The following is a 27,570-nucleotide window of genomic DNA, read 5'->3' as shown; positions in this document are numbered from 1 at the left end:
TTGCTGGTGTGTAAACATCGGTGAGGTCAGATAAGTATGTTGGACTAGAGTCCGACAGTGAAACATAGCACAGTGAACAAATTTTGTGTTTGGTTCTGGATCGAATGGATAGCCAGTGTAGGGTACAGAGCAGCGGGGAGGTGTGCTCTGATCATGGTACTCTAAGTATGATCCGAGCAGCTGTGTTTTGAACATTTTGAAGTTTCTGGAGCAGATATTGAGATGAACCAGACAGAATTGAGTTACAATGGTCCGGTCTTGAAAGTACTAATGAACACACAAGTGTTTTAGTGGCATCAACTGAAAGATATTTGCGAATTGAGCTGATGCGTCTCAGCTCAAGATATGCAGCCTTGCATATGTTCATGACATGTTGGTGCAATGTGAGAGTACTGTCCAGAGTAACACCTAGGTTTCATACTGATTGTGTGAATTTAATGTTGGTATTACTGATATTTATTGTTTGAGGTAAAGGATGTGAATGAGAAAGTCTTTGTGTTGTGATCAGAATGGCCTCAGTTTTATCATCATTCATCTGCAGCTTGATACATGTCATCCATGATTTCACATCAGAAATGCACCTCTCTACACCTTGGATGGTAGCATCAACTTCAGTTGGGTGGCTAGATTTGTATATTTGGGTGTCATCAGCATACAATTGGTGAGACACTGGATGATGATCTATGACACTTGAGAGTGAGTGAGTGTACAGAATGAAGAGAACAGGTCCAAGAACAGACCCCTGTGGAACACCACAACATAGATCAACTGGGCTGGAGTGTATTCCATTTGCAATTTGTGTCCTGTTGACCAAGTAGGACTTGAACCACAGTATGGCTGTATCATGAATGCCAAATACATGCTGGAGACGGTGAAGTAATATGTCAAGGTCTATTATGTCAAATGCTGCAGACAAATCAAGGAGGGTGAGGACTGTTGTTGTTGTTCTAGGGTTTAATGCCATTTTTCAGCACTAGATAGGCTATGCATGGTCAGGTCAAGATTATTCAATACACCGCTCCCTCGATAACTCGCGCCCGGATAACTCGCGATCCCGCTTATAACGCGGTGTCCGTCTTGGCTCCCGATTTTTTCCACATAAAATGTATTTAAAATATCTTTAAAATATGCTGAACATGAAAAAAATTACGATAAGAATTGATAAATTAAACCTTGATACATTGCTCGTTTTATCATCGAAAATGGTGATTAACGCCCGTAAAAATATAATCCATATTTTGCAATTTGCAAGCTCTAGAGAAGAATTAATTTCAGAGATCTCGAAAACGCTTAATTACGCGTATTTTGACGCCAATTTTTGATCTTTTGATCTGGGACGCAGAAAATCACTGAGGTTGGAGTCCTCCGTACGCATGTAATAGGTGCGCGGGAAAATTCAAAGATTTGCCGGTCCTGTTTCAGCCACCTGCTTTGTGGGAAAATGTGTTGATCAGTTTACTGTGCTGATATTTACAATGACAGAATTCAGTGACTGAAAGACTCTTTGATGTACTGTTGCTATTTCATAAGAGTACATTAAAAAAAAAAACATGATGCAACAGCTAGGCGGCTAGTTCAAAGGCTTTGACTTGGCGGCCGAGTGAGAAAATATACTGATATTTAGTGATTGAATTCAGAGGCAGAAAGACCCAGTTTTAAAATCCTAGCGAGACCTCTGTTTAAAGATATCATATATTATGTAAGTTTTTAGGATAAATAGTTGTAATTATACTGTAAATAAACAGTCTGGTGAAATAGCGATCAATGAAAACTTCTGGTAAATGTTAACAGATGACAACAGAGAATGAAATAAACACCAATTAAACGACTTCCTGTGTGAAAGTCACGTTCTAATCCTTTAATTCCGTTTCAGTGTAAACATTATAATCACAACATAGTCTGTTCGTTGAAAACATGAAAAGAGTCAATCGACCGTCACATCGAAACCCGTGAGTACTTCTGTGAGAACCTAATTACATGTACATGCCGGCTTTGTTTTGATCAACAACTTGGGGAAGTGTTTGTTGCATTAAAAAAAAAAATCGATTACAAGAGACCTCGGGTGCTGGATTAAGGGTCTTGGAGCTGCCTTTTAGTAAAGCAAAACAGTAACAGAGACAACGACGACGATAGTGACTTCGAATGTTTCAGTGAAACTGATGTCATTAATGCCGAGGCTGTTTGGGAGAAATTAGTACAGACTCATGGTCCTGAGATGGGCGTTTCTCTTGATGGAGGAGTGGATTTGTGCTGACAATGATTGCCCTACAGCCGAATACATGTCAGATGAAACTATAATTATTTCTATAGCGAACAAATTTGCAGCAGAAGACGATTCTAACTGGAGTAACACAAGTGTTGAAAGTGATGCAGACACAGATGTTGCACCTCCACCCCTCTGCACAGGAAGCAAATATTTTGATATTGCCATAAGGTGGCTGGAGACCCAAAATGTTGACTACGTAAAGCTCATACAGTTGAGAAATCTGAGGGATTTTGCTCGGCGGCAGAGAAACCAAGGAGTAACACACACAAAAAGAATTAACTGATTTTTTCAAAAAGTGAATTGATATTTGTCAAGCGTGGCACAAACGGGAAGTATTAACTTGTTCTAATTTACGTTGTTTTAAATTTGTAGACCAATTAAATGTCAGTACTGATTAACTCTTGTTTTTTTTTTGTTTTCCATTTTACTTCTATCGCATTCAAATCTATCTATCTATCTATCGTTCGATCGACACTGTTTCTCGAAAAGAGTCGATCTTTTGTGTATAAAAACTTCTAATTTGGCTCAAACAATAAAACTAGAATGTATACAATTCAACATAAAACTTAGTGACGTAGTACACAATGTGTGAAGTGGTACACATGTTCAGCGAACGGAAACCACGTGGAATAATGTTTTCGATGATCGCCTCAATATACTGTAATTTATTCTGAAATTTTTAATGTTGTCCTATGAGAAAATAATAAAGTACACCGTTATGAAGAGATATTTATTAACAGTTAATCTCAGAACGATTATAAAGTGAGTATTCAACAGTATAATCTGCCTACTCCCCCCCCCCTTATTTTTCCGTTATGTCGTCAATCACTTTATTGGTTTTGGGCTTATTTTATAGGTCCCTCGATAACTCGCCCCTCGCTTATAGTGCGGTCGATGTTTCTGGACCCCGATGTGCGCGAGTTATCGAGGGAGTGGTGTATTTCTAAATTCCCAAGATTAGTTAACTAACCCATAATGTCCTTGAATGAATTCACAATAATCCTAAATTATTGTTTTAGTCCAAAATATCACTGACCACTTTGTAATTCCAGTGAATAACTCTGATAAAAAATTCCTTTCACATTATATCTTAATACAATTAAAACTGAATCAACAAAGACTAATGTTAAGATATCAACGAATAATTTTATTGAACTTTTATGTACATTCTCACTTGACCTATGTCATGACAACCTTTTCTGAAACAATCATCTTAATGGAAAATTACCCCAAACTGTAAATAAAATGCATTTCTGGAATCTCCTAGGATCACAATCAAGGCTAACCTATTGATACCTTACTATCAAGACAAAGAGCAGGTATGCACTAAAACTTTATCCTTAATCATGGACATAGTTCAGGCAGCGAAAATACATATAAACAAATGGATATCCCCTTTCTATTCATATTTTTTTAAAAAAATAATTCATTTATACTTTTAAACAAATGAATTCTACACTTGGCATTTTATGAAAGATATTTTAAAACCCGCTGAAAAAACTCCATGTAATACCTGTGGCTAGTCCTAACTACATGCTGTGCAGTTGTATCATCAGTCTGTCTGCATTGAAGATATGGTGATTTACTCTTTAGCTTTAAATTTTAAAAAAATGTTGTATGGGACATCTGAATGGATCTAAACTGCATTCACAGGCAAGTGTTTTTTTTCTCTTTTGTTCTCAAATGGAACATAGGTTTTGGACCAGTAAGTGACCATTTAATGTACACCCTACTCCAGTGCTGTCCAACCTTTTTGACACCTTGGCTCACTGAAAAATGTTTTTCTTGAAGCCGAGGGCTGCAGCAGAAAACTGAAATCAATGACTATATAGCTGCTCGAGCTCTGATGGGCAATTTAAAATCAGCCCATGGGCTGGACAGCACTGCCCATCTCATTGAATACACATGCTATACCTCCAAAGCAATTTTGGGGCTCATTAACTAAACACATTTGATTACTCTGTAATATTAATAGAAAAACTGATAGTTCCTCTACTTAAACTTGCTCCATAAAAAAAACATTTAAAAACATTCTGCAGTCCATATTTTTAAAACTCAGAAACTGAAATGGATTTTGGGTAAGTTTGGTATTTTCGATGATTTACATTGTGAATATCTATTCTATGTTATCAGTGTTGCAGCTTGGAATGATATCAATAGGTGTATGGTACAGAAATTGTAATTCTTTATTTTCATAGACCTCTTAGCTTAATGTCATTTAACCAGAATTTGAGGAAATTAGCAAACTCATTTGAACTTCAAATGCTGTAACTACTGTCCCTTAATTATCTACTTATGGCTGTGTTGTAACTATTATTATTATATGCTCATTCTTCCCCCCCATTAACTTTACATTGTCAGAATCGTTTAGTATTACCCAATACTGAACTCACGCGACAATACACATATAGCATTCACGTGCATAAAGGAACTACTTTCTACTGTAAACAAACAATGGACGCAGATGCCAGCGCTTTTGATTTGTACACAAATCATGTACACTCGTGTAAGAGGCTCTTTATGTTGTGGTCGTTTAAATTTGTTTCTGAATGAACTAAAACAGATGTTTCATTGACTGCCACATACCAGCTGTTTTGGCACATTCCGCGTTGATACAATGTTATGGATTTAGGCTAGCTACAGTATATAACAGACAGAAGATAAGGTCCTTACAAATAACATACAAGTGACAAGTCATAGACTCTCTTCTTTAGCTGGTGATAAGAATGGCAAAATAAAATACTTGCAGTTTTACATCCTGAATTTCCTCAAAATGTATTTTCTTAATTCTGCAAATCCGAATTACACGAGCCAGATCATAGGTTTTCAATCTAGATTACACATTTCGAAATTGTGCTGTAATTTCGATGATAAGTGCAAATGCATCCTCCTTACTGCACTCAAAATGAAATAAGCATTACATTCCATAGTGTCCTTTTGATAATTGCAGTTGAAAGACTTCATATTTTTCCCACATTATGATTTCAAACATTCAATGACAGAAACAGAAAAACATTTACAGATGTAAACACGCTTCTCCTGCGCTGCTTCAATCCGATGTATTTCATGTATAATTTGCACAGATGAATCCAGCTGAAAATCATAAATGTTCGTTGAATCGAAACAAAATACCAAAATATATTCATTCCAGATCAAATGGAAAAGTTGTTGCAATGCACATTCATTCACAATATGACTGCAAATTTCAGTTTTAACTAGACACGCCATTTTCTTTTGAAAGTTATTTCGAGCGCGCGACTAAGTTCAAATTTATTTGGGCGGAGTTATGTGCGCATTAATAATGATGTTATTGTGTAATGACAAATCTGCGTTTGTGTATTTAGGTTGGAATAAGGCATTCATTCATTTACGTTGTTTCTTGTAGTGTATTTTGTGTATATAATTAAACCTTAGGTAGAATAAAAAAATGAGCATATAATAAAAAGGTTATTGCATTTGTATGGGAAAATATGAACTCGTTTTGTCAGAAGGATATACTGCACTCCGAAGGTCGTGCAGTATTCCATCCCAAAACTCATTCATATTTTCCCATACAAATGCAGTAACCTATAAAGAGTATCTGGTGCATGGCAAAAAACATTCAGTTTCATTCAAGTAACCAGGTATGCACCAACTTAAGTTTCTTATTAAACTGGAGCTAAAGTTTTTTCTGAATATGGGGGCATTTCTAACCATGCCTTTAATCTTGCCATGACCTGTGCAGTCTTTCTTACTTTGGATTCGTATACATGTTCAAAGACTAAACTTTGGCTGCATAATATTCTTTTTCTCCTGTTTGGTGTCACTTTGCATACAAGCTTCATTTTAGAGCTCAATATCAAACATTCTGTCGAAAATTGCTGTCAACTTCGATAAACTCTAATTTACTTTGGTGAAAACTTAACTGTGTAGTAATATTTATATCAATGTTTTTAACTTTTCAACCACATACACAAATGATATTGTGAAAGCCTGAAGCTTTAGTCCTCACACTAACTGTGCACACAAACCAACACTGAACGTGGATGGGGACAATTACAACCTGCTGCATATCTGTTAACATCAATCACCATTCCACTGAGTGATGGTAACAGTCAGTAGAGATTAAAATAGTCTGCTGATGAATGTTTCATGTTAGCTTTTTCTATATTGTGTATGTGGTTGAAAAATTAAAAAACATTGTCAAATATGAATAACTCTAATTTCTTGTGAAACACCCATTAATTCTCATCACTAGTTAATGTACTCTGCCATTATCTCCAGTGGCAAAAGTGATCATGTTCATGTGTTGACACATATTAATAATAAAAAATGTACAGCAATAAATCATTCACAACATTTTATAAGTTGACTGTTAGTGAATACTTCAAGTTGTAAAAGTAGTTCCAGGCTGGGTGGGTGATGGGGAATCACAGAATGAACATCTGTATTGAAAACCAGATCAGCCATGTTAGATTAACTGGTTGTGTAATAAAGTGTTGTACAGGTGATTGACGTGTTTGGTGTACTGCTGTATGGGTGATTGACCCATAATGCTTTATGGGTGATTTACCAATATAATGTACTGCTGTGTGGGTGATTTACTCATGTGATATAATGCTGTATGGGTGATTGACTTGTATGATGTAGTCAGACCCAGCCCTAGGGAAAGGCGAATGAGGCAACCGCCTTGGGCTCCTTGGTTTCAGGAAATCAACTCCACAATGCATTTTTTTGCTTTGGGCACCGTACATCCGAGGGTGGGGCCTGGATGTTGTGCTGTATGGGTGATTAACTCACATTATATAATGCTGTATGGGTGATCAACTCCTGTAATATTGTTTTGTATTGGTGACCAACTTTGTTACAGTAAATGCTCAGTTTTTATCGTCACTGTGCTATAAGTGTCATGCAATGAAATGATTGAGTGCTAGTAACCTGTTATTGAACAGGGTCAATATTTACAATGAGTACACTTCACTTGTGAAATCTGGGTTGATAAATCAAGGGGAGATAAACTGGTGCTACTGGGCATGTACATACAATACGTAAGGGGAGATAATGTGACACTACATGAAGGACTCACAGTACTAATTCAGTTCCCATAGTAAACCTATGCAAACACCATGATATTAAAAATTCAATAACTTAAAATTTTTGAGGGCTCATGATCAAACCTATATTTATCAGTAAAGATGAAACCTGGATGTCAGCTTCTGTGTTGAGAAAGGATATGAGCCCTGGCATTTTCTGCACCTACATGTGTTTGAAACATGTGCTTTCAATTCTGCCCCAAAGAGTCAGGTGCTAATTTTAGTAATGAGTGTTCCAAACTCAAGACTGGTAAAAGACTGAAATTCCATCAATAAAACAATGTCTCTATTTTTTTACAGCTAGGATAAGCTCTCAAAAGATTCTTTTTCCTACAACATAACTTACATTATTAACCAATCCTGGTCAGCCTAACCCATATAATCTCTATTTTAGGTTCACCCGTTTCCAGGCTGGTTCCCATTTTTCCATACCATTAGTACTGTGTGTCCTGAATGTGCTTTATTCTCTCAATCACTTTGTAGGGAATCAAGGTATTATCTGCTTTTACTGAATCATTCTGCATAGTGTATTTCGTTAATGACTTTTATAATGAAATATAATGTTTACATTTTCACTGGGGACAATATGTTCTTTGTTCATCTAACACTTTGTATCTTCACAATCTACCACTATAGTTTTCATCCTTAACTCTCCTTCCCTGTCTCCACACATACATAACAAGTACTTGTCACTTTATCAGTGAGACACTAAGTCAAACATGAATCTAAACAAAAGTTGAAGAACAAGTTAAATATTTTGATGTTTATTCTGTCTTTTATGGTGTATATTTTTACCAAAATGTTTTTAAGCGTTTTACAACATTTAGTAGATGAAATATTGCACATAATTTTCGATGCATGCATATGATTAATATTTAACCAAAATCTTCCTTCTTCAAAAGTTTCAGCTATGAAGAAATGTCCAGTCAAAAAATGCAGCAGTATTTTATCAACTATCATTTTAAAAATGTGTCCCAAACTTTCAACTTGAACTTCTGAAATGAGATGCCCCCAAGCTTATGTGCATTAGTGTCCAGATTTATGGTGTCCTAACATATACGGTACATATAGTATGTTAAAATAAGGTGAAATTTAAAAGAACTGCAGAATTAAATGTTATTAAGGACATCTATTCTTTACTTAATAAGTAAAAACAAAAACTGTAAATATAGGGGAATGCAGAATTCATTTTTTTAAGAGTTCAATTTTTTTAAAAATATCCCCCAAAAATGAAATAGTCTTTGGTTTCTATTTTAAAATAACTCTTTTGCTTATTACACCAAAACAATATATGGTTGACAAAACTGCACTGTACAAGATGCAAAATTACAGCATTTCAAAAAGAAGAATACAACTGACTAATCCAATGAAATCCAAACTCACAATCATGTAACATTTGTAGTCCAAATTAAGGGAAGAACATGTTTGTGATGATGTCTACTATGCCTCTGTGGAATTCCGAAACCATTCTGAAAACCTTGAGGCTTTTCTACTAAAACTTCACCCAAGAAATATGTTTATTGAATAATACAACAGGAGGATAAACTGCTGAAAAAAACATAAAAATGCTAAAGTATGCCAAACTCAAAGTGTACTGTTTAAAATGGAGGTCAGAAATGTTATGGGAGTTGCTTTCTTGAGCAAGGAAATTCCATTTCAAAGCACATATAGGCAATGTCCACTTTGCCTGATGATTTGGAGATGACTCTGTGAACCATGCTTTTGACTCATACTTTCTTACCATACTTCCTATCAATTTCTAACTGATCCCATTTTCCTATCAATTACTAATTGATCCCAGGTTCCTATCAATTGCTAATTGATCCCAGGGTTCCTATCAATTGCTAATAGATCCCAGGTTTCTGTCAATTACTAATTTATCCCAGGTTCCTATCAACTGCTAATTGATCCCAGGTTCCTATTAATTGCTAAAAGACCCCAGGTTTCTAACAATTTCTAACAGATCCCAGGTTAATACTGATTTCAAATCCCAGGTTTCTATCAATTGCTAATTGATCCCAGGTTCCTATCAATTGCTAAAAGACCCCAGGTTTCTAACAATTTCTAATAGATCCCAGGTTAATATTGATTGCAAATCCCCGGTTTTTGTCAATTACTAATTTATCCCAGGTTCCTATCAATTGCTAATTGATCCCAGGTTCCTATCAATTGCTAAAAGACCACAGGTTAATATTGATTGCAAATCCCAGGTTTCTATCAATTGCTAATTGATCCCAGGTTAGTATCAACTGCTAAAAGACCCCAGGTTTCTAACAATTTCTTACAGATCCCAAGTTAATATCGATTACAAATCGCAGTTTTCTATCAATTCCTAATTGATCCCAGGATTCCACATCACTTTATCTGTTTTACTTCTTAAGTGGCTGTTATGCAGCACATTTCACAGCCAAATCCATGTTTAACACAAACAACCTATTAGATATCATTCAAACCCACAAGGAACACTGATATTCTCTCATTAGATATCATTCAAACCCACGTGGATCACTGAGACTATCTCATTAAATATCATTCAAACCTATGTGGATCACTGAGACTCTCATTAGATATCATTCAAGCCCATGTGGATCACAGAGACTCTCTCATTAGATATCATTCCAACCCACCTGGATCACTGAGACTCTCATTAAATATCATTCAAACCCATATGGATCACAGAGACTCTCTCATTAGATATCATTAAAACTCATGTGGATCACTGAGACTCTCATTAGATATCATTCAAACCAATGTGGAGCACTGAGACTCTCTCATTAGATATCATTCAAACCCATATGGAGAAATGAGACTCTCATTAGATATCATTCAAACCCACGTGGATCACAGAGACTATGTTATTAGACATCATTCCAACCAACATGGATCACTGAGACTCTCATTAAATATCATTCAAACCCATGTGGAGAACTGAGACTCTCTCATTAGATATTGTTCAAACCCACATGCAGCACTGAGACTTTCTTACTAGATATTATTTAAAACTGTGGCAATAAACAAATGTTGAACAACTTGGTTTATTATATAGTTGTCCATTGCTCTGCATGGTTTTTACATGTGACATGGCAACTTGATGATATAGGGTTAATCCACTTCCAACAGACATGGTATTGAAATATCTGCAAGAATATCAGGGCATGTGTTTATGTTATTTATATAATAACATCCAAGGTATTCTAAAACTGTACAACTTTACTTATTTGTAAGATTCAACATGTCTCGTTCTGGAATGATGTAAATTAGAAACTGAGTGAAAACATGCATGCTTGTAACTAGAAAAGTATGAAATGGCTGTCTGTGTATTATTTCAGAGGTGCTTTTTCTCATCATTTGTGCAAAACTGTTTTCCAGTTTATCCTATATATTTGCCTAACAGTGTCAGTTCATCTGTTAATTGGCTGCTGTTAATTTAAATGTACTGTCCTCTGCTTGATTACATATATGAAGCACAATGAAAATGTCAGAATGACAATCTTGCATCCTTGAATAGACCTGCATTGCTTTATAGAAATATTTAATTCACAAGTAATGCTGCATTGGATGGCTGAAGCAGATTATCTCCCTTATTATCGATGTTTCAGTTGGATTATCTCCCTTGGTACACCTGAAATGGATGAATATTCACTATACAGAACACATTTAGAGACTGGCCTGTTAAGTAAAAGGTTGAGGAAGACTCATATCTTTAGAATTTATGTATAAACATGCGACAATAAAGTACATTTCAGCAATAAGTTCATCAGAAGGACAGATGTTCTACTAACCAAAAAGAACTTCCAGGTATTCAAGATAAAACCATTTCTTCCTTTCAATTGCTGTGTGTTGAATCAATCTCCAATATTCTTCCGTGATAAAAAGGTTTTCAAACAAGTTGCTGTGGTGGACATACTGGGGGTCAGTTTGGTGTTTTTTTAAATACAAAACTGGAATGATGTACCTATGATGAAATGTATTTCAATGCAAAACAAAGATCAGGAAAAAGCAATTAGTGTATTTACACTGCAGGCTCATTTAAAAATTGATACATCTATAGAAAGATTAGCTTGAAAGAAACAATTAAGTACATGATGCAAAATCTAAAATCAATTATTTTAAAATAATATTTATTCCAACTTGATAAATCACAAATACCTTATGCTAGTATGGAGTTTACTACATGAGAATCTGTTTAATTGACAGTTGGAATTTGACAATTTTATATTAACCAGCATGCATCAATGCACACTAAGTTGCATAAATATGCAGCCCACAATGCTTGAAAAACAGACTTTAAAAAATTAAGTCTATTATAAGGCATGAAATACAGGTCACAGTATCCTAGTTTTGGAAAAATGGTGTTGAACTCCCAGCGCTGCAACCACACTAAGTTGACAAACTCAGCAGTCAACAACGACTGAGAAAATGACCTCGACATAAAATGTAAATAAGGTCACCAACATGTGAAATATAAGTTGCAGGAAACCATTTTTAAACAGATTGTGCTTAAATCAGGAAGCTGAAATCCACGCATACAATTGCACATATCTGCAGCCAACAACATCCATAAAATAAATCTACATGTAAAACAGAACTATATGTGGTTTATGTCCACATGAAAAAATCTACATGCAAAACAGAACTATGTGATTTATAGGTAACTAATTTTTGTGAGATGATGGTATATTCAATAATACATATTTATATTCAAAGTTCATAGCTACAACTGTCAACACATGAGAAAAGGTAATCAAACACAAAATTTAACCAGGAAGTTAAAAGGAAGCATCTTTTAGCACTACAGTTCCCTTCCACAATCATGCTGGATTATAGAAACACTGCTAGAAAATCAGTCTGAAGCAATAAACAAAATTTTACAAGTTTTATTATTCATTTGTTGCTTTAATTCATTGAACAATAAGAAAATGTGAAAATTTTCTACCAAAGAAATAGACATGGCTGAAGCAGTGTTGAACTTAACAACAGACAGGCAGACACACAATCTTTACTAATCAAACACGTTTGCACTCAAAACATCAGACCTGGATGTTGAGAAATAGGTTTACTTTTAAACGTATTTCAATAAATTATATCAATTTTTGGAATTTTGCTGTATGGTGGCTTCCTGGCATCTGTTGGACTTGCATAGCAATTTTTAAGGCCTCCAAAGACGACTGTGCCAAATATGATCCATGGGATATATTCTACTAAAAGGTTATCATTTGGTGGCATCCTTATCAACCATTTATTGCTTCTACAGCATCAAGCTGGCAAATTTCTGGTTGACTTTTCCAGCACTTCTTGATCATATTAAATGAAGTATGGTAGAAATATTTCAAATTCCAATTAAGCTCTAATAAGAGTGATTTTTGGGTCGCTTCTTCTGCAGCAGCTTGGCTTTGATATTGTGTCTTTTAACCTTAATTACCTGGCCATTCAGTGTTTCCTTAAGCTTTTTGTACCCTGCCAACAAAAATTATAGGGTTGGTGGTTCTTTCTGGGGTTTTCTCGGGTTCTTCCTCCACCATTTATACTGGCTGCCATGTATATCCTATACTGTGCTGAAAAATGGCATTATACCGAACAACAACAAAAATTGTAGGACAGGACAGTTTACAGCCATTTTTTTTCAGTAGAAGGTTGGGCAGACAGGCTTTTATGGTTGTGAAGAACTTAAGTTGTAGTGAACTTAATGCATTGCATCTTTATATGTGTATTTCCCATACACCAGTTAAGATAAGATATATTGTTGATTTTGGTGTTAGTACCTACAAGGTCACATTTACATTTGCTAAAAACAGATTGTACCTCAGCATTTATTTCTGGATGATAATTTAAGTTCTAATAAAAAGATTTCAGTGTAACTAGATACATGCAGTTCCTTTGCTCCAAGAAGGAATTCTAATAATTTTGGTATTAATAGATTCAGGGTCAAGGTCACTGTTGCAGTTCATTTCTGGATGACAACCTGAGATTTAGTGAATTAGTTTCATCAAAATTTAGTACATTCATTTCCACTGACTAAAGAAAGAATACCATTATTTTGGGATCAGTAGGTTTAATGTCAACATCATTATTACTATAAATAGAGTCTGCTTTTATCCATTTAATTTCTAAATGAAACTTAGGGATATCTGCTTTTAGAACGTTGTGTCTTGCTATGTAACTCAAAATGAAAAATGATATAGTAACTAAATTACATGATATCTAACAATTCTATTAATGACTTTTCATTTTTTATATACTGAAACCTTGTTTTTTTACCATCTATTTTAGCTAAATGAGTAAAAAGACAAAAACAATGAACAACTGCCTGTTGCATGTCCCTCTGTTAGCATCAGTTTGTTATTACTACTCCACCTTAACTATTTGGAAGATGAAACTTTAAACTCCTATTCATCCCCTGGGGCGTGGGGGGTAAAACTGAGGGTTAAAAAAAACATTGGTGTCACAAATGGGGGTCAAATAAAAAATGTGCGGGTCATAAATGTACTGACAAATGTTTCTCTGACTCTTATTTTTTAAAGCTTGAAATAGGATAATGCAACTTGCACAGCATACTCTCTCTCACTCTCTAAACATACAACTAACCAACATGCACAATTAACAAACATATGCATTGTCCATTCAAAGAATCATTTTATTAGTTCATTTTTTTTTTTTAAGTCATACTTTTAACAGTCTCTTTATAATATTTTTGAAGCAATATTACAGACCAACACATTACATACAAGCCAATACAAAAAGCCTAATAAATCTTTTGTAACCAGATGGCAGTTGATTTACTGCCTGTCATAAAATGTGTACTATCATCGGTTTCATTGTACTTCATCTTAGAACAAATTTATCCAAAAATCAAGGAGGCTAATGATTCATCTTGTTTCTAATAAGTTACATTTGAACTTTAAGATCTCTATTTTATTGCAGCAAAGTTAAAAACCAACAAAATCTGCACTGACCTACTGACTTTGTAAACCAAATAAGCTCATTTTTCTCGGCAAGTTTACTGATTTCTTTGTCGTGAAAGAATGTCTTGGGTTATAATGTGTTCTCCAGATATCTTGTGGCAAATGAAGGCAGGTTTTTAAAAATTCTTAAATCCTGTCGCGAAAGGATTATTCACTTTTGCAGTCCTCGCAATGATGCAATCATAAGTCACACCAGTAATCCTAATGGATGTGCCATATTCCAGTCAAGGGAATTATTTTCTCCATTCTTCATTAAAGTTAGATTCACAGTTACTCTTTTGTGTTCTGCTTCTTTCACTTCTTTGCTAATGATTCTTAGTGTACGATGTTTTAATCTGGCGGTCACTTTCTAGTGCAACAAGCACTGCAGTTAAACATAAGGATGACATTCTGCTGAGCTTGATGGAAATCACTGGAGAGCTCGTGAGAGATGGGGAAACTACTCCATCATAACATTGCCTGTGCTAGTCTGGTTCCTTATTTCGTATGTGCCCTGCGTTGCACTATGCTTTACGAATAGAGGAGCACAATGCAGGCAGTAAACAAAGTGGTGAACCAGTCAATGCCTATGCTGGAAGTATACACGATGCTGCCCTTGTCCAATGCATTGGATATTAAATAAATCCTGTTCACATTATGCGAATCCTTTGCATAAAAAAGAAACGTGTGCATAAATTTTCTCCAGCATGCATCCCTGATGCACAAATGTGCATAAAGGGAAACACTGTCCCATGGTCTGGTTGGTCCTAAATCAAAATGGAACCACCCTTACATATAATATGGCCAACACATTGGCCATCTTGAAAATCATGGTACCGATTTTCCTCCTGCATAGATGGTCAAATCAGCATGGGCTCTTCACGAGAAGACTTCTTACTATGTCTAGTTAATCTCAAATGAAAACAGTGCCTCTCAGACATTCAGTACAACTGCCACAATGAAGACTTCTTATTATGTCTAGCTGATCTCAAATGAAAACAGCGCCTCTCAGGCATTCAGTACGACTGCCACAATGAAGACTTCTTATTATGTCTAGCTGATCTCAAATGAAAACAGCGCCTCTCAGACATTCAGTACAACTGCCACAATGAAGACTTCTTATTATGTCTAGCTGATCTCAAATGAAAACAGCGCCTCTCAGACATTCAGTACGACTGCCACAATGAAGAATTCTTATTATGTCTAGCTGATCTCAAATGAAAACAGCGCCTCTCAGACATTCAGTACGACTGCCACAATGAAGAATTCTTATTATGTCTAGTTGATCTCAAATGAAAACAGTGCCTCTCAGACATTCAGTGTGACTGCCACAATGGCTATCTTAAACATCTTGCTATTCCTCCTGAGTTTTTCACAAAAAGATTTTGTGTTATGTCTGATTGGTCCTAAATGAAAATGTCACTGTAGGGACACTATGGCAGCTTTCTTGAAGATCCTTTTTTTATTCCTATGCCTCCAAAACAGAAGGGTCAAAGTCACTGAGATCAGATTTAGTCCCTGTATTTCATTTCAAAACAAGGACTGTACATGTGTTCTAAAGCAGAAAGTTATATTGCCACTTGTGGCACTATTGTAGACTAATGTGAGCCAAATGAGTAGTCATAAGCCCACTTGGGCTTCTTGTTTTTTAATGTCTGATTTTTGTAAACCATTTGCTTGTCTTTGAAGATAAGGAAAGAAAGTGGTGTTATACAGATGTTGCCATTAAGTGATTTCTGAGGTTGTGACAAAGCCTGTCCAAAAAACTCAATTTGTAAACACAATAAATTAACTTGGGTTTTTAAGTGAGGACCTTAGGAACATGGAGTGAATACTATATTGTATATGCAAAGCGGGAGACAGGGTGAGTTAGTGACCAAGAGGTTATGGGTTTGATTCCTACAATCACCATCAGTTAAGACTGTCAACCATGGTGTGTCCCTTGGTTAAGGCACTTTACTCCACATGACTTAGTACAATGTATCTTCAGTGTGTTGATGTGCCATAAGATTTGAAGTGAAAGCTGATTTGTTCTTCACCATGAAAACTAAATACAGTCTTGCTTCATTCAGCAAAGTTATGTTTGTCTAGCTTTTAGCTCTATGGTTCAATGATCTGTTATCCATTGTCTGTCTGTATGTCTGTCATCCATCATCTGACATCTGTCCTGTAGCACAAGCTTGTTATTGCTACACTGCTTTAATATTTCCTATGCAATATTCATTTGTTTGTTTTTTAATAAACAAAAACACTGGTCCAATGGTAAGGTTTAAAAGTGGGTTTCGCTAATATATGGAAACCAAATGGCTGCTATGGAAACCAAAATGGGCACTAGGGAAGCCACCAGAAGTATTACTTTGGTAGAATATGTCCTAAGGAACATGCATACTACGTTTGATTAAAACTGGCTGTGGTACTGTAGATGTTGACACACAAATGATGGACAACAAACAAAATAAGCTGCAATACAGTGCAAGGTTATTCCACAAGTTCAAACGATCTTTGACCACATGAGCTAAAGATTGTCAGTTTTAGATACAAACCTGCTTCTATTGAATGGCAGACTTCTGAAGCAAACTGACTGTGTTCCTTGACAAACTGCTCAAAATCCCTTGTACCTCCTCCCACTCCAAAATAGTTGGATTTGGCTGCCACATAGCTGTCAGTTGTTAAAGCAACAATGATTCTCATATAAGTTGAGTAATGCCACATACCACAAGCCACTCACATCAATTAGCATTTTATTGCATTCAACAAGTTTAAAAAATTTACGTGCAGTAAGTACAAGCTTGGGATTTTGTTGCAATCAGAACAGCTACTTCCTTTTCCACCAAAAAAGATGGGAGACAACATCAGATCAAAATCATTTTGAACTGTGTTCAAGCCTTTACATCAGAACAACCTACATGAAAAATCGATGTCATGAATAAAAGCAATAGTTTAAAGCTACATATACAAAATGATTTTCTTCAATTTTTAAAACAAAAGAGAAGGTATTTCACTGGTTATAATATCAAGTGGTTTTTTGTTAATAAAAAAATTTCAAAACATTTCTTCCAATAATAATTTTTTCTTTCTGCTTCTAACCAGATCAAGTTAAAGGATGACTCCCTTCCATCCTATCACTCCCTTATATACAAAATTGTTACTGAAAAATTTAATTTTTCCATTTATTTGCATATTTTGGTTCCAGTGTAGTATATTTATCGTAATACTGCCTGTGATCACATGATTGGACTGACTTAGGCAAGGCAAGATAATGACTTAGGCAAGGCAAGATAATGTGGTTGCTAATTTCACATTTTGATCATGTCAGTATGAGCAGTTGGCTTCATTGTTTGAAGGTTGTCCAGTTGGATTATACTATGAGCAGAAGTAATTTTGAGTTTTAGATTTTTAACACAGCTTTAACAATTTTTCAGTCATATCACTATGAAGTCTGCAGTGTGACAGTTTATGTTAAGCACTGGGGCATCATGCCACAGATGTGTAGCATGATGTCCCACCCAGTAACATTATCCTGACACCAGGCTGACCAGTCCTAACACTAACCTCTTAATGCTGAGCACATAGTGAAGCAGCTGTTAGTACCATTTGTAAAAGTCTTTGGTATGACTAGGCCAGGGTTCAAACCCAAGACCTCCCGCAACTGAGGCTGATGCTCTAGGCCACTGGAGCGGTCAAGAAATTTTGAAAGGACTAAAGACATTAACTGATTATGTTTGGTTTATTAATGAGCTCGATCAGAATAAAACAATAAACATTACTGATTCTCTCCACATGGTGTCTTCTGTTTCACTGTTTGATTAATCCATACCATGTATGATCAAAAGCAAAATTTGGACAGGATCAAAGATGTTAATTGATTATGGCTGGATTACTCAAGCACTCAAGTGGCATAAAACTGGGTCGGTTGGACTTTGGAGTTTAAAATATGATGAGATATTGCCAATGCGAAAATGCTAAACTCCAAGCAACTAAAATATTCTGTTCTTTCTGTAAAGCTGATTTTAAAGTTTGGTGAGAATGACATCTCATAAAAGCAAATAAACCATGGGGGCCCCGAGTGGCAGAGTGGTCTAAAGCGCTCTCCGTTACGGATCACTGCCATCTCACCTCTGTCTGCGTAGGTTCGAGTCTCGGATTCGGCCAATGTGGGTATGTGAGAAAGCTTGCCAGTAGCTTCTCGAGGGTCGGTGGTTCTTTCCGTGGTTTTCCCGGGTTCTTCCTCCACCATTAATACTGGCCGCCAGGTATAGCCTATCGTGTGCTGAAAAATGGCGTTAAACCCTACAACAACAACAACAACAACAAATAAACCATGACATAAAAATATGTTGAAATCCAAGTTTGTGGAATTTGCAAATGTGGATAAAGTTACAATGGCCAAGACACTATATGCAAACTTTATAGACAACATAATCTCCCATTTTTGGGAGAAGATCATTTTATGGATTTAATCAAAATATAATGTTCCCTGACTCCTAAATTGCACAAAAGTTCTCATGCAAATGGGCAAAAACTACTCACATAGCTACTATTTTACTGCTGATAAGAAATCACAGTTGAACAATAATAATAATAATAATAATAATAATAATTTATTATATAAAATCAGTATCATAGGTGACCATCTGCAAAAACAATCAGTGATGATTTTTAGGCAAAATATGCACTTGACACCACTAAGAACAACTAAATAAAAACAACTGATATATGCACCACAGAACTTGATTTAATCCTTTGTAAACATGAATATGAACCAGTCTAATAGTATTAAGTGATAATGGTTTTCTGGATTTGAATGTCATTATTAAATAGTGGTGACAGAGACGATGATGATAAAAACAAAGGTGTCTGCATATTAGGCTTAAAGTCAAAACATCTGTGATAATATAATGTTTAAATTTGTGAAACCTCTTACTGACATTAAAACAACATTAGATCCAGAGAGCAACAGTCTTGAGCAGTTCTGTCAGGCTGTTAGCAATCATGGGTAGGAAACAATTTAAACTTCTTGGTGGACTTAGGAGAGTTGTACTGACATTGCCACGTTCTAATACAGACATTGAAAAAGACATTTTCCATTCTGAGAAAATTCAAGCAAAATCTACTGGAAACCTGGATGATCCAGTAAAAGTACATCATGTCCTAAGTGTTAAGATCAATAAAAGGTGAGGACTGCCACTTACATAATCCAGCAATCATCTACTAAAAATAGTTGTATTACATATAAGAACATGAATGGCAACAAGTTACTGTGAAAGAACTGACCTGATGAGATGGTACACATATTTTAACATTAAAAAATAAAATAAATTGTTTAATAGTTGTAATGTTTGTACATTTGCATGCTAAAATTTGGGCTGATGACAATTATCCCTCCTTTAAGGTTAAAACTCCTATCAAATTTTGGAAATCTGCTGATCTGTCCTGACCTGATCTGTTGAAAGACCAAAAGTAAAAAGACAATACACATAACAAGAGGCCCAAAGTGTGCCTGATGCCATTCATCTGGCTAGTTGTCATAAAGAACATATGCCAATCCATTGTGTTAGTTTCAATGATGAGACAAAAATAAGATCACTAACAAGAGGCCTAAAGTGGGCCTGATGCTGCTCACTTGGCTAGTTGTCATAAAGATAATATGCCTATGCATTGTGTTAGCTTCAATGGTTCAACAAAATTAACACTGATAACATAACAAGAGGCCAAATGTGGGTCATTATCACTCATCTGGGTAGTTGTCAAAAAGAAATATGCCAATGTTTTGTGTTTGTCCCAGTGGTGTAGCAAAAGTAACATAGATGTACCAAGAAGAGACCCTAAGTGGCTTGACAGTGCTCATCTGTGTAGTTTACATAAAGATGATATGCCTGTTCCCTGTGTTGGCTTCAATGATGAGACAAAAATAACACATATAAGTAAAACATAACAATAGGCCTAAAGTGGGTCTGATATTTCTCACCTCGGTATTTGTCACAAAGATATGTCTATGCTTTGTGCCTGCTTCAATGGTGAGGAAAAAAAATAGCACAGATATAAATACAGCTGATATTTTTCTAAAAATTAAAGCAGTTAAGGATACACAATACCATCTTCTGCTAAACAGCTTTCAAATACTGAAACAAGTTTGCTGTAGTTCTCAGTTTTATAAATTGTCTCAGCTGTTAAAATGATATCATACCTGAAACAAAAAACAACACGTTTAGTTTCTTAAAAATACTTCTATTATAGTGGTATTAATACCAGCATGCTGGAATCATCCATATTTGCAGGGTACATATTTAATGTTATTAACACATTATAATTCTTCATGCATGAAAAGTTCATTTATGATGAAAAATGAAGTAAAAAAACAATAATTCCTCAATATGAAAGAAGACTTTTAAAAAACATTAAGAAAATATGCTAAACATAACAAACACAAAATAAAATAAACCAAGCACTGCATGCCCTATTCTGGAAACCATGCAAAAAACAGCAACTCCACATACAATCGACTCATGATGTAAACAATGATAAGACGACTAAATGAAGAGTGACAATAATAATAATATTCTATGTTATACGTACACAAAACTGTCAAGGCAGGTATACCATTACTCCAAAATGGAAAGTCTTGTAGACATAAATATTCAGACAAGATTTCATCAAAATACTTTTAGTGAATGAAACCGACAAGAAAATATCACTGATTAAAAGACATGATTAATGTCTTGACAGTTAAGACTCATTAGAATAACACAAGTTTGTGTTTTGCAGTGTTCACAAAATACCCCATCATTATTTCAAAATAAGACAATAAGTTTTTAAGCAAGGAAGTTAAATTTGAAATTAATTAAATTCTAATATAGAGCTCATTAATCATTTGAAGTTCACCTCCCAACTCAAATCTTTTCTCCATTTAGTGGACTTAATTTAAGTTAAAGTAGTGGATTTAATTTGAAACTCAAGCAATACCAATTCAGATATTTACCCCATTTAGTGGATTTAATTTGAAGATAAAGTACCACCATCTCAGATATTTACCCCATCTAGTGGATATAGTTTGAAGCTAAAGCACCACCAACTGAGATATTTACCCCATTTAGTGGATTTAATTTGAAACTAAAGCACCTCCCAGGTTCGATCTTTTCCCTGTGTAGTGGATTTAATTTGAAATTAAAGCACCTCCCAGCTTGGATCTTTTCCCTGTGTAGTGGATTTAATGTGAAACTAAAGCACCTTCCAGCTCAGATCTTTTCCCTGTGTAGTGGATTTAATTTGAAACTAAAGCACCTTCCAGCTCAGATCTTTTCCCTGTGTAGTGGATTTAATTTGAAACTAAAGTACCTCCCAGCTCGGATCTTTTACCTGTGTTGTGGATTTAATTTGAAACTAAAGCACCTCCCAGCTGGGATCTTATCCCTGTGTAGTGGATTTAATTTGAAACTAAAGTACATCCCTGACTGGATCTTTTCCCTGTGTAGTGGATTTAATTGGGAGTGTCTACTGTGAAATTTACCTAAAGGTCTCTCCTAAAATGCTATGACTTTCTTGCTGAAATGATGCCCAATCCCCAGAGAAATATCTGCATGTACATTTACTACTTTCCTCAATCTGGCTGAGTTGCACATTTGCTATTGTGTAGAATTCCAAAACTTCTGAATTCTGAAAAACAGAACTGTAAAACTAAAAAAGTATAATAAAATAAAAAAAAGTTGATGTATGTAGTTAGCTCATCTGCATAGCCCATAATATGAATGCAATCGTAATAGCTAAGAAACTGAAGATAAATGGCACTGATAATGCATTTTTTAAATTCACAAGGTTTTGGACTCAACAGCGGAATGCTGACACTGGACAAAATGGTTGTTGTTAGAGATTAAAGCCATTGCAAAATATCTACTTTTCTGTTAACATTTGACTACCAACTGTCTTGAGCAGGGTCCAGAGTATGACAAATCTGTTGTAATTTTTTATCACAGTGAAAAACCATAAAACATAATCATCCTTAAGGTTGCAACATATACCAAAATTTGTATAAGTATACACAGTATAGAATAGCTGAACAATGCTGTTTAACAAGATCGATTCAAAACTTTCCCCAATCTGAATTTTATGCTTACGGTTTCCCGCTAATTTTGTATGTAGGCTATCAACAATGTCCATGCCATACCTTGATCAGTTTGAGTTTGTTTCATTTGCTGTATGACTTTTACCACTTACACTGACAAGATTCAGTTTTAAAGACATGACTTTTTAAAAACATGACTTTGCTGAGCATGTCTGAATATTTTAGGATTGCAGCAATAGTTTCATACTGTCACATCTATGTCTGATGACAAAATTGATGCTGCAACCATATATGTATGTAATGACAAAATAATCATGCATCCATATATGTTATGACAAAATTGATAATGCAACCAGACATTGTTCCAACATAATCACAATGCTTTTGTAGGATCTATAATGACTAAGAAACTGTGCAGGAGCTTACAGTCTTAAAAATAAAATGCTTATTATAAACGGTTCCATTTATAAACATATTTTTCAAAGGTAAATAATGTAGTTTTAAGAACTTTTTGTCAACTTTATCAATAATACAAGCCGATATGTAATGTGTGGTACAAACACTATGGCTTTTCCCTAGTAATGCCACATTTGATGTGAAAATCATAAGAAAAGAATTTCCAAAAGAATCTTTCTAAACAGTCCTCTGAGGCAGAGATGTGGAAATATAGAATTTAAAAGGAATGGGTAGTTCCTACATCACTAAGAGCAACACACCTGTTTATTGACAGTAAGCAAATATGTAAAGGCATTAAACTTAACCCAGCTGTTTATATTTGCAAACAATGAAGCCTCAATCCTCCTATCTTTTGACAAGTGTAGATGGAGCTTGGGTTGCAATAAGAACTGACTGATGGACAGATACAAGCACAGAAGGACTGACAGACACACAGAAGGACACAACCAATTACAATATAGAGCTGTAAAATTGCAGATGTAATTTTAACCAAGCATGAACAGCAAAGTGTATGCTTACCCCATGTTTCATAATTATATATATGGATACCTGCAATATTTGTGCAGAAAACCCTTTTCTTCTTTTCATTCAGTGACCTTGAGTTTTGATTTTATTGTTGACACCAAAGTGAAAGGCCTCTCTCTTTCCACCAAATGTAAACCATCTACAAAGTTTTGGCATGGTCTGTGAGAAAGAACTAATGTTATTATGTGAAAATCCTTTCAGTTATAGTGACCATGACTTTTGACATTTTCTACCACAAATCAATAGTCTTCTTCCTTGATATAAGTGCAAGCCATTCATTCAAGTTTTGTCCAAGTATATGACAAAGAACTAATAATATCATGCAAAAATACCAATTTTATTCTTTTAGTCACAGTGGCCTTGATATAAGAACTTTTCAGCCCCAAATCTATGACATTTATTCTTACAAAGCGTGCAAACAATCTATAAAGTTTGGAAACTATCGATTGTGGACAACTTGAGTTATTATACAGAAACAAAATTGATAACATTCAGATGGACAGACAGACAGACAACAACATAACATGATTCTTTCTATTAATTAAATGTAACAACCTCAACATTTGCAAGAAAATTTCAATCATTGCTCACCGGCATACATTGTTGCTAAAAATAAACACTTTAATAAAGATTACAGTGACCCCTACATTTCTGTACTTTTATTTTAACCTACATGAAGAAGCAATTATTGCCAGTGAGTCATATTGCTTCTTAGTAAGAAAAATGGTAGATCTTTGGTGTTGTCTGAATTATGTGTATAGACAATCTGTCCATATAATGGTGTCAACAACCATGAAAGAAAACGTTTAATATGTCTTACATAATCCTGAAAGTGGACATGAGCAGCTCCCTGTTTGGCTGCAAGGATTCCTGGTAACCCTGCTCCACAACCCAGCTGAAATATTTTTAAAAATCATCATAAAAATCATAAAAACCTGATTAATGAAGTAAAATAAATTTATTAAATAACTTGTGAAAAAGATGTTGTTTTCCATGCTGTTTGGCTTGCTTTAGCATTAAAAGTGCTAAAATGCAATCTGCTTACAGAAGCAAAGTCAGATGAAAGAGGTCTTTAGAGATGCAACTGCATAGATGGCTTGGAAGGGAGCACCCATATTAAGTCGGACGAAAGTTAAAAGTGATCTCCAGGGATACTATTGCAGGCATGGTTTGGGAGGGTTGTTGTTGTTGTTGTTGTGGGGTTTAACGCCATTTTTCAGCACACAATACGCTATACATGGCAGCCAGTATTAATGGTGGAGGAAGAACCCGGGAAAACCACAGAAAGAACCACCAACCCACAAGAAGCTACTGGCAAGCTTACTCACATGCCCATGCTGGCTGAATTCGAGAATCGAACCGACTCAGATAGAGGTGAGATGGCAGTGGTCTGTAACAGAGAGCGCTTTAGACCACTCTGCCACTCGGGGTCCCATTTTGGGAGGGAGTGCCCATATAAGTCAGACAAAAGTGTGTGTGTGTGTATGTGTGATTTGGATTTTTAATGTAGCTTTAACAATTTTTCAGTCATATTGCTATGATGTCTGCAGTGTGGCAGTTTATAATGATGTCTAGCACTGGGGCATCATGCTCCAGACATGTAGCATGATGTCCCACCCAGTCACATTATCCTGACACCAGGCATACCAGTCCTAACACTAACCTCTTAATGCTGAGCGCCAAAATGAGGCAACTGTTAGTACCATTTTTGTAAGTCTTTGGTATGACTCGGCCGTGGATAGAACCCATGACCACCCACATCCGAGGCGGATGCTCTAACCACTAGTCCAGACAAAAGTGATCTCCAGGGATGCTATTGCAGGGATGGCCTGGGAGGGAGTGACCATATTAAGTCAGACAAAACAAATGATCATATGGGGTGCAGATGCTGAGATTGCTTGGGAAGAAGTGTCTATTAAATTGGTGAGTATCCTATTAAATTGGAAGAAAACTGATCTCCAGGGATGTAACTGCAGTAAGCACACAGCTAATCAAAACTGCTGATCACATGTGCTAGAAAAATCAGCCTGAATTTATCTCAACTACACTAACTTTAGCAATTAAAAAAATAAGGAAAACAAGTGTTGCCAAACTAGAAAATACCAGCTTCTGAAAGTGTACTGAACGAATTACCAGATATACAGACTTGCCAACCCTGATGAGTCTGTCTCAGTAAGGCAGCTGATTATATTCTGTAAGATTGACCAGTTTTCAGCAAGGTGTAACAAAATATCAATAACTGCTATTGTAAAGCTGGAAAACGCAATTAAAAGTTCAAATCAGCGACGTTAAACATTATTTTCAACTGAAATGTTGGTAAAGTACACGTATACTTTATTTACCACTAGTACAGTTGCACAAACTTTAGTTCTAAACCCTATTCAACTCAATGGCGTGTTGCTATCTCTCAACTTGACATAATTCTTGGAATTTCTTTTTCCATTTCACATGACGAAGGCAATCATATCTCCACTACAAGACAAACTCAAATTGGCACATAATGTCCAATAAACGTAATTGCGCCCTTTCCAGCTTTTATTCAAAAGAATATGAATACTCCTTTTTTTTCTTCCATGTTAATTATTAACACTTTTTTAGAAGCTTTTTTTCCCCTTTCATCTTCAATATGCATTGCTTTCTGGATGCCATTTTATTTTTTTTATTTTTATAATCAACAGTTTGATCATGCAGATGCTTTCAACAAAGAAATAGGTGCATCTTGAAGCATCTGGGTTTGCTGCTGTAATGTTAGTCTGGTTCCCTGACTGATTTTACTAATTCTAATATGAAACCCGGATCCATACCAAACATGGATGAACCGATTATCCAGATTTTTCGGCAACTATCATTTTTCCATAGTTTTTGCTTGGTCTGTATTTTAAAGGTAATTTTCATAAGACTTACGGTAAAATCGTAAGAGTTGGCAGGTCTGGATATATAAAAAGTATTAAAAAAATAAAAGGTGAGTTAGCATTTTTTTTAAATATGTGCATATCTTAAGTAAGGCCAAGCTGTATACTCTATAACCCATATTACACCAATTAATCATACACCAAACTGAATGGAATTAAAAGTTCTTTTAACAATGCCTAAGATATGCAAGATCTTTTTTAAATGGCCAGGATACCCAGTGAGGAAAATCTGGGAAATCTTGTTTTCTTTAAAATCTAACCCTATGCAAAATATTTAACTATAGAGCATACCCCTGAAATGAAACACAAATTCTGCCAATTTTTAAAAAATAAAAATCTATAATTTAAAAAAAATACCAAACTTGTTACAGGGTTCTGTGGTGATTAGTTTGAATAAATAAAATGAAGTTGGAAATAGTAGTGTTCAACAGAACATGATTATATAATATGTAAATTCAGTATATGTGACTTTTGTAGAAGGCTGGAGTGAAGTTGGTGCTGTGAAAAATATTACTGGGCATTGACACTACAGTCTTGAAGTTATCTCTCTAAACAGTCATTTATGTCAGTGACTCAATGGTGTAACTGTTTGAAGGAAGGGTGATCTTTATTAGCCAAAATGTCAATGGCTGCAGGAATTACAATGGAGTAGGAAGAGGAAGACTGAACTCAGGGGGGTCAGTAGAAGAGGAGTAGAAGGTTGAGACTTTGCTAGAAGACAAAGTGAGAGAAGAAGATTGGTGAGGATTGTAAATAAAGATGGAGTCTATCCACCATGGAAAACAGTAATCTCAAACACATACTTTGAGAATCATTAAAAGTTGAGGTTGGTTCATGGGAACACATCATAACTAGTCAGGTACTTTGTATCGTTTGTGATGCTACTGGTGCGTTGCCTTCACCTGTCTAGCACTAGATATTGTGGGAAGCCTGATCATCCATGGCAATGTTAAGGATGAAGTGAAACTGCCATTAGTATGGGAGTGGGTATGTCAGAAAGGCAAATCACCATACCCAAATCTAGGTAAACTGTGTGTATGTCAAGACAATGCCAAAACTGGAGTATCAGAAGTACAAGGACAGCTAATGTTAGGTCCAAGGTCCCGTAGTGAACTGTATGTGCTATAAGGGTTTATCCTGGTCTGGTCCAAAATGGGAGCTGTGTTGCTCATCATACGAGTTAAGATGGCGTTGTGTTACTGATCATACAATGAGCTAAGATGGTGCTGTGTTACTGATCATACAGTGAGCTAAGATGGTGCTGTGTTACTGATCATACAATGAGTTAAGATGGTGCTGTGTTGCTTCTCATATAACAAATAAAAATGGTAACCTATTA

At 35.5% G+C, this 27,570-nt stretch overlaps 1 protein-coding gene across 1 annotated transcript in view; it reads right to left on the bottom strand.

Moving 5' to 3' along the window:
- Nucleotides 1-8,086: 8,086 nt before the first annotated feature.
- LOC149779366 (histidine protein methyltransferase 1 homolog) overlaps nt 8,087-27,570 on the bottom strand; it is a 36,242-nt gene continuing 16,758 nt past the window's right edge. The window contains exons 5-9 of the mRNA XM_089939993.1: nt 24,140-24,214; nt 21,787-21,932; nt 20,368-20,466; nt 16,823-16,938; nt 8,087-10,960 (exon numbers count right to left, since the gene is read on the bottom strand). Of these exons, the coding sequence (XP_089796119.1) occupies nt 10,923-10,960; nt 16,823-16,938; nt 20,368-20,466; nt 21,787-21,932; nt 24,140-24,214 (474 nt within the window). The 3' untranslated portion in view covers nt 8,087-10,922. The remainder of the gene's footprint in view (nt 10,961-16,822; nt 16,939-20,367; nt 20,467-21,786; nt 21,933-24,139; nt 24,215-27,570) is intronic.

Source organism: Sinohyriopsis cumingii, chromosome 17 (genome assembly GCF_028554795.1).
Source record: "Sinohyriopsis cumingii isolate HCF-2022 chromosome 17, ASM2855479v2, whole genome shotgun sequence".
NCBI classification, from domain to species: domain Eukaryota; kingdom Metazoa; phylum Mollusca; class Bivalvia; order Unionida; family Unionidae; genus Sinohyriopsis; species Sinohyriopsis cumingii.
This window is presented reverse-complemented; position numbering and strand designations above follow the sequence as displayed.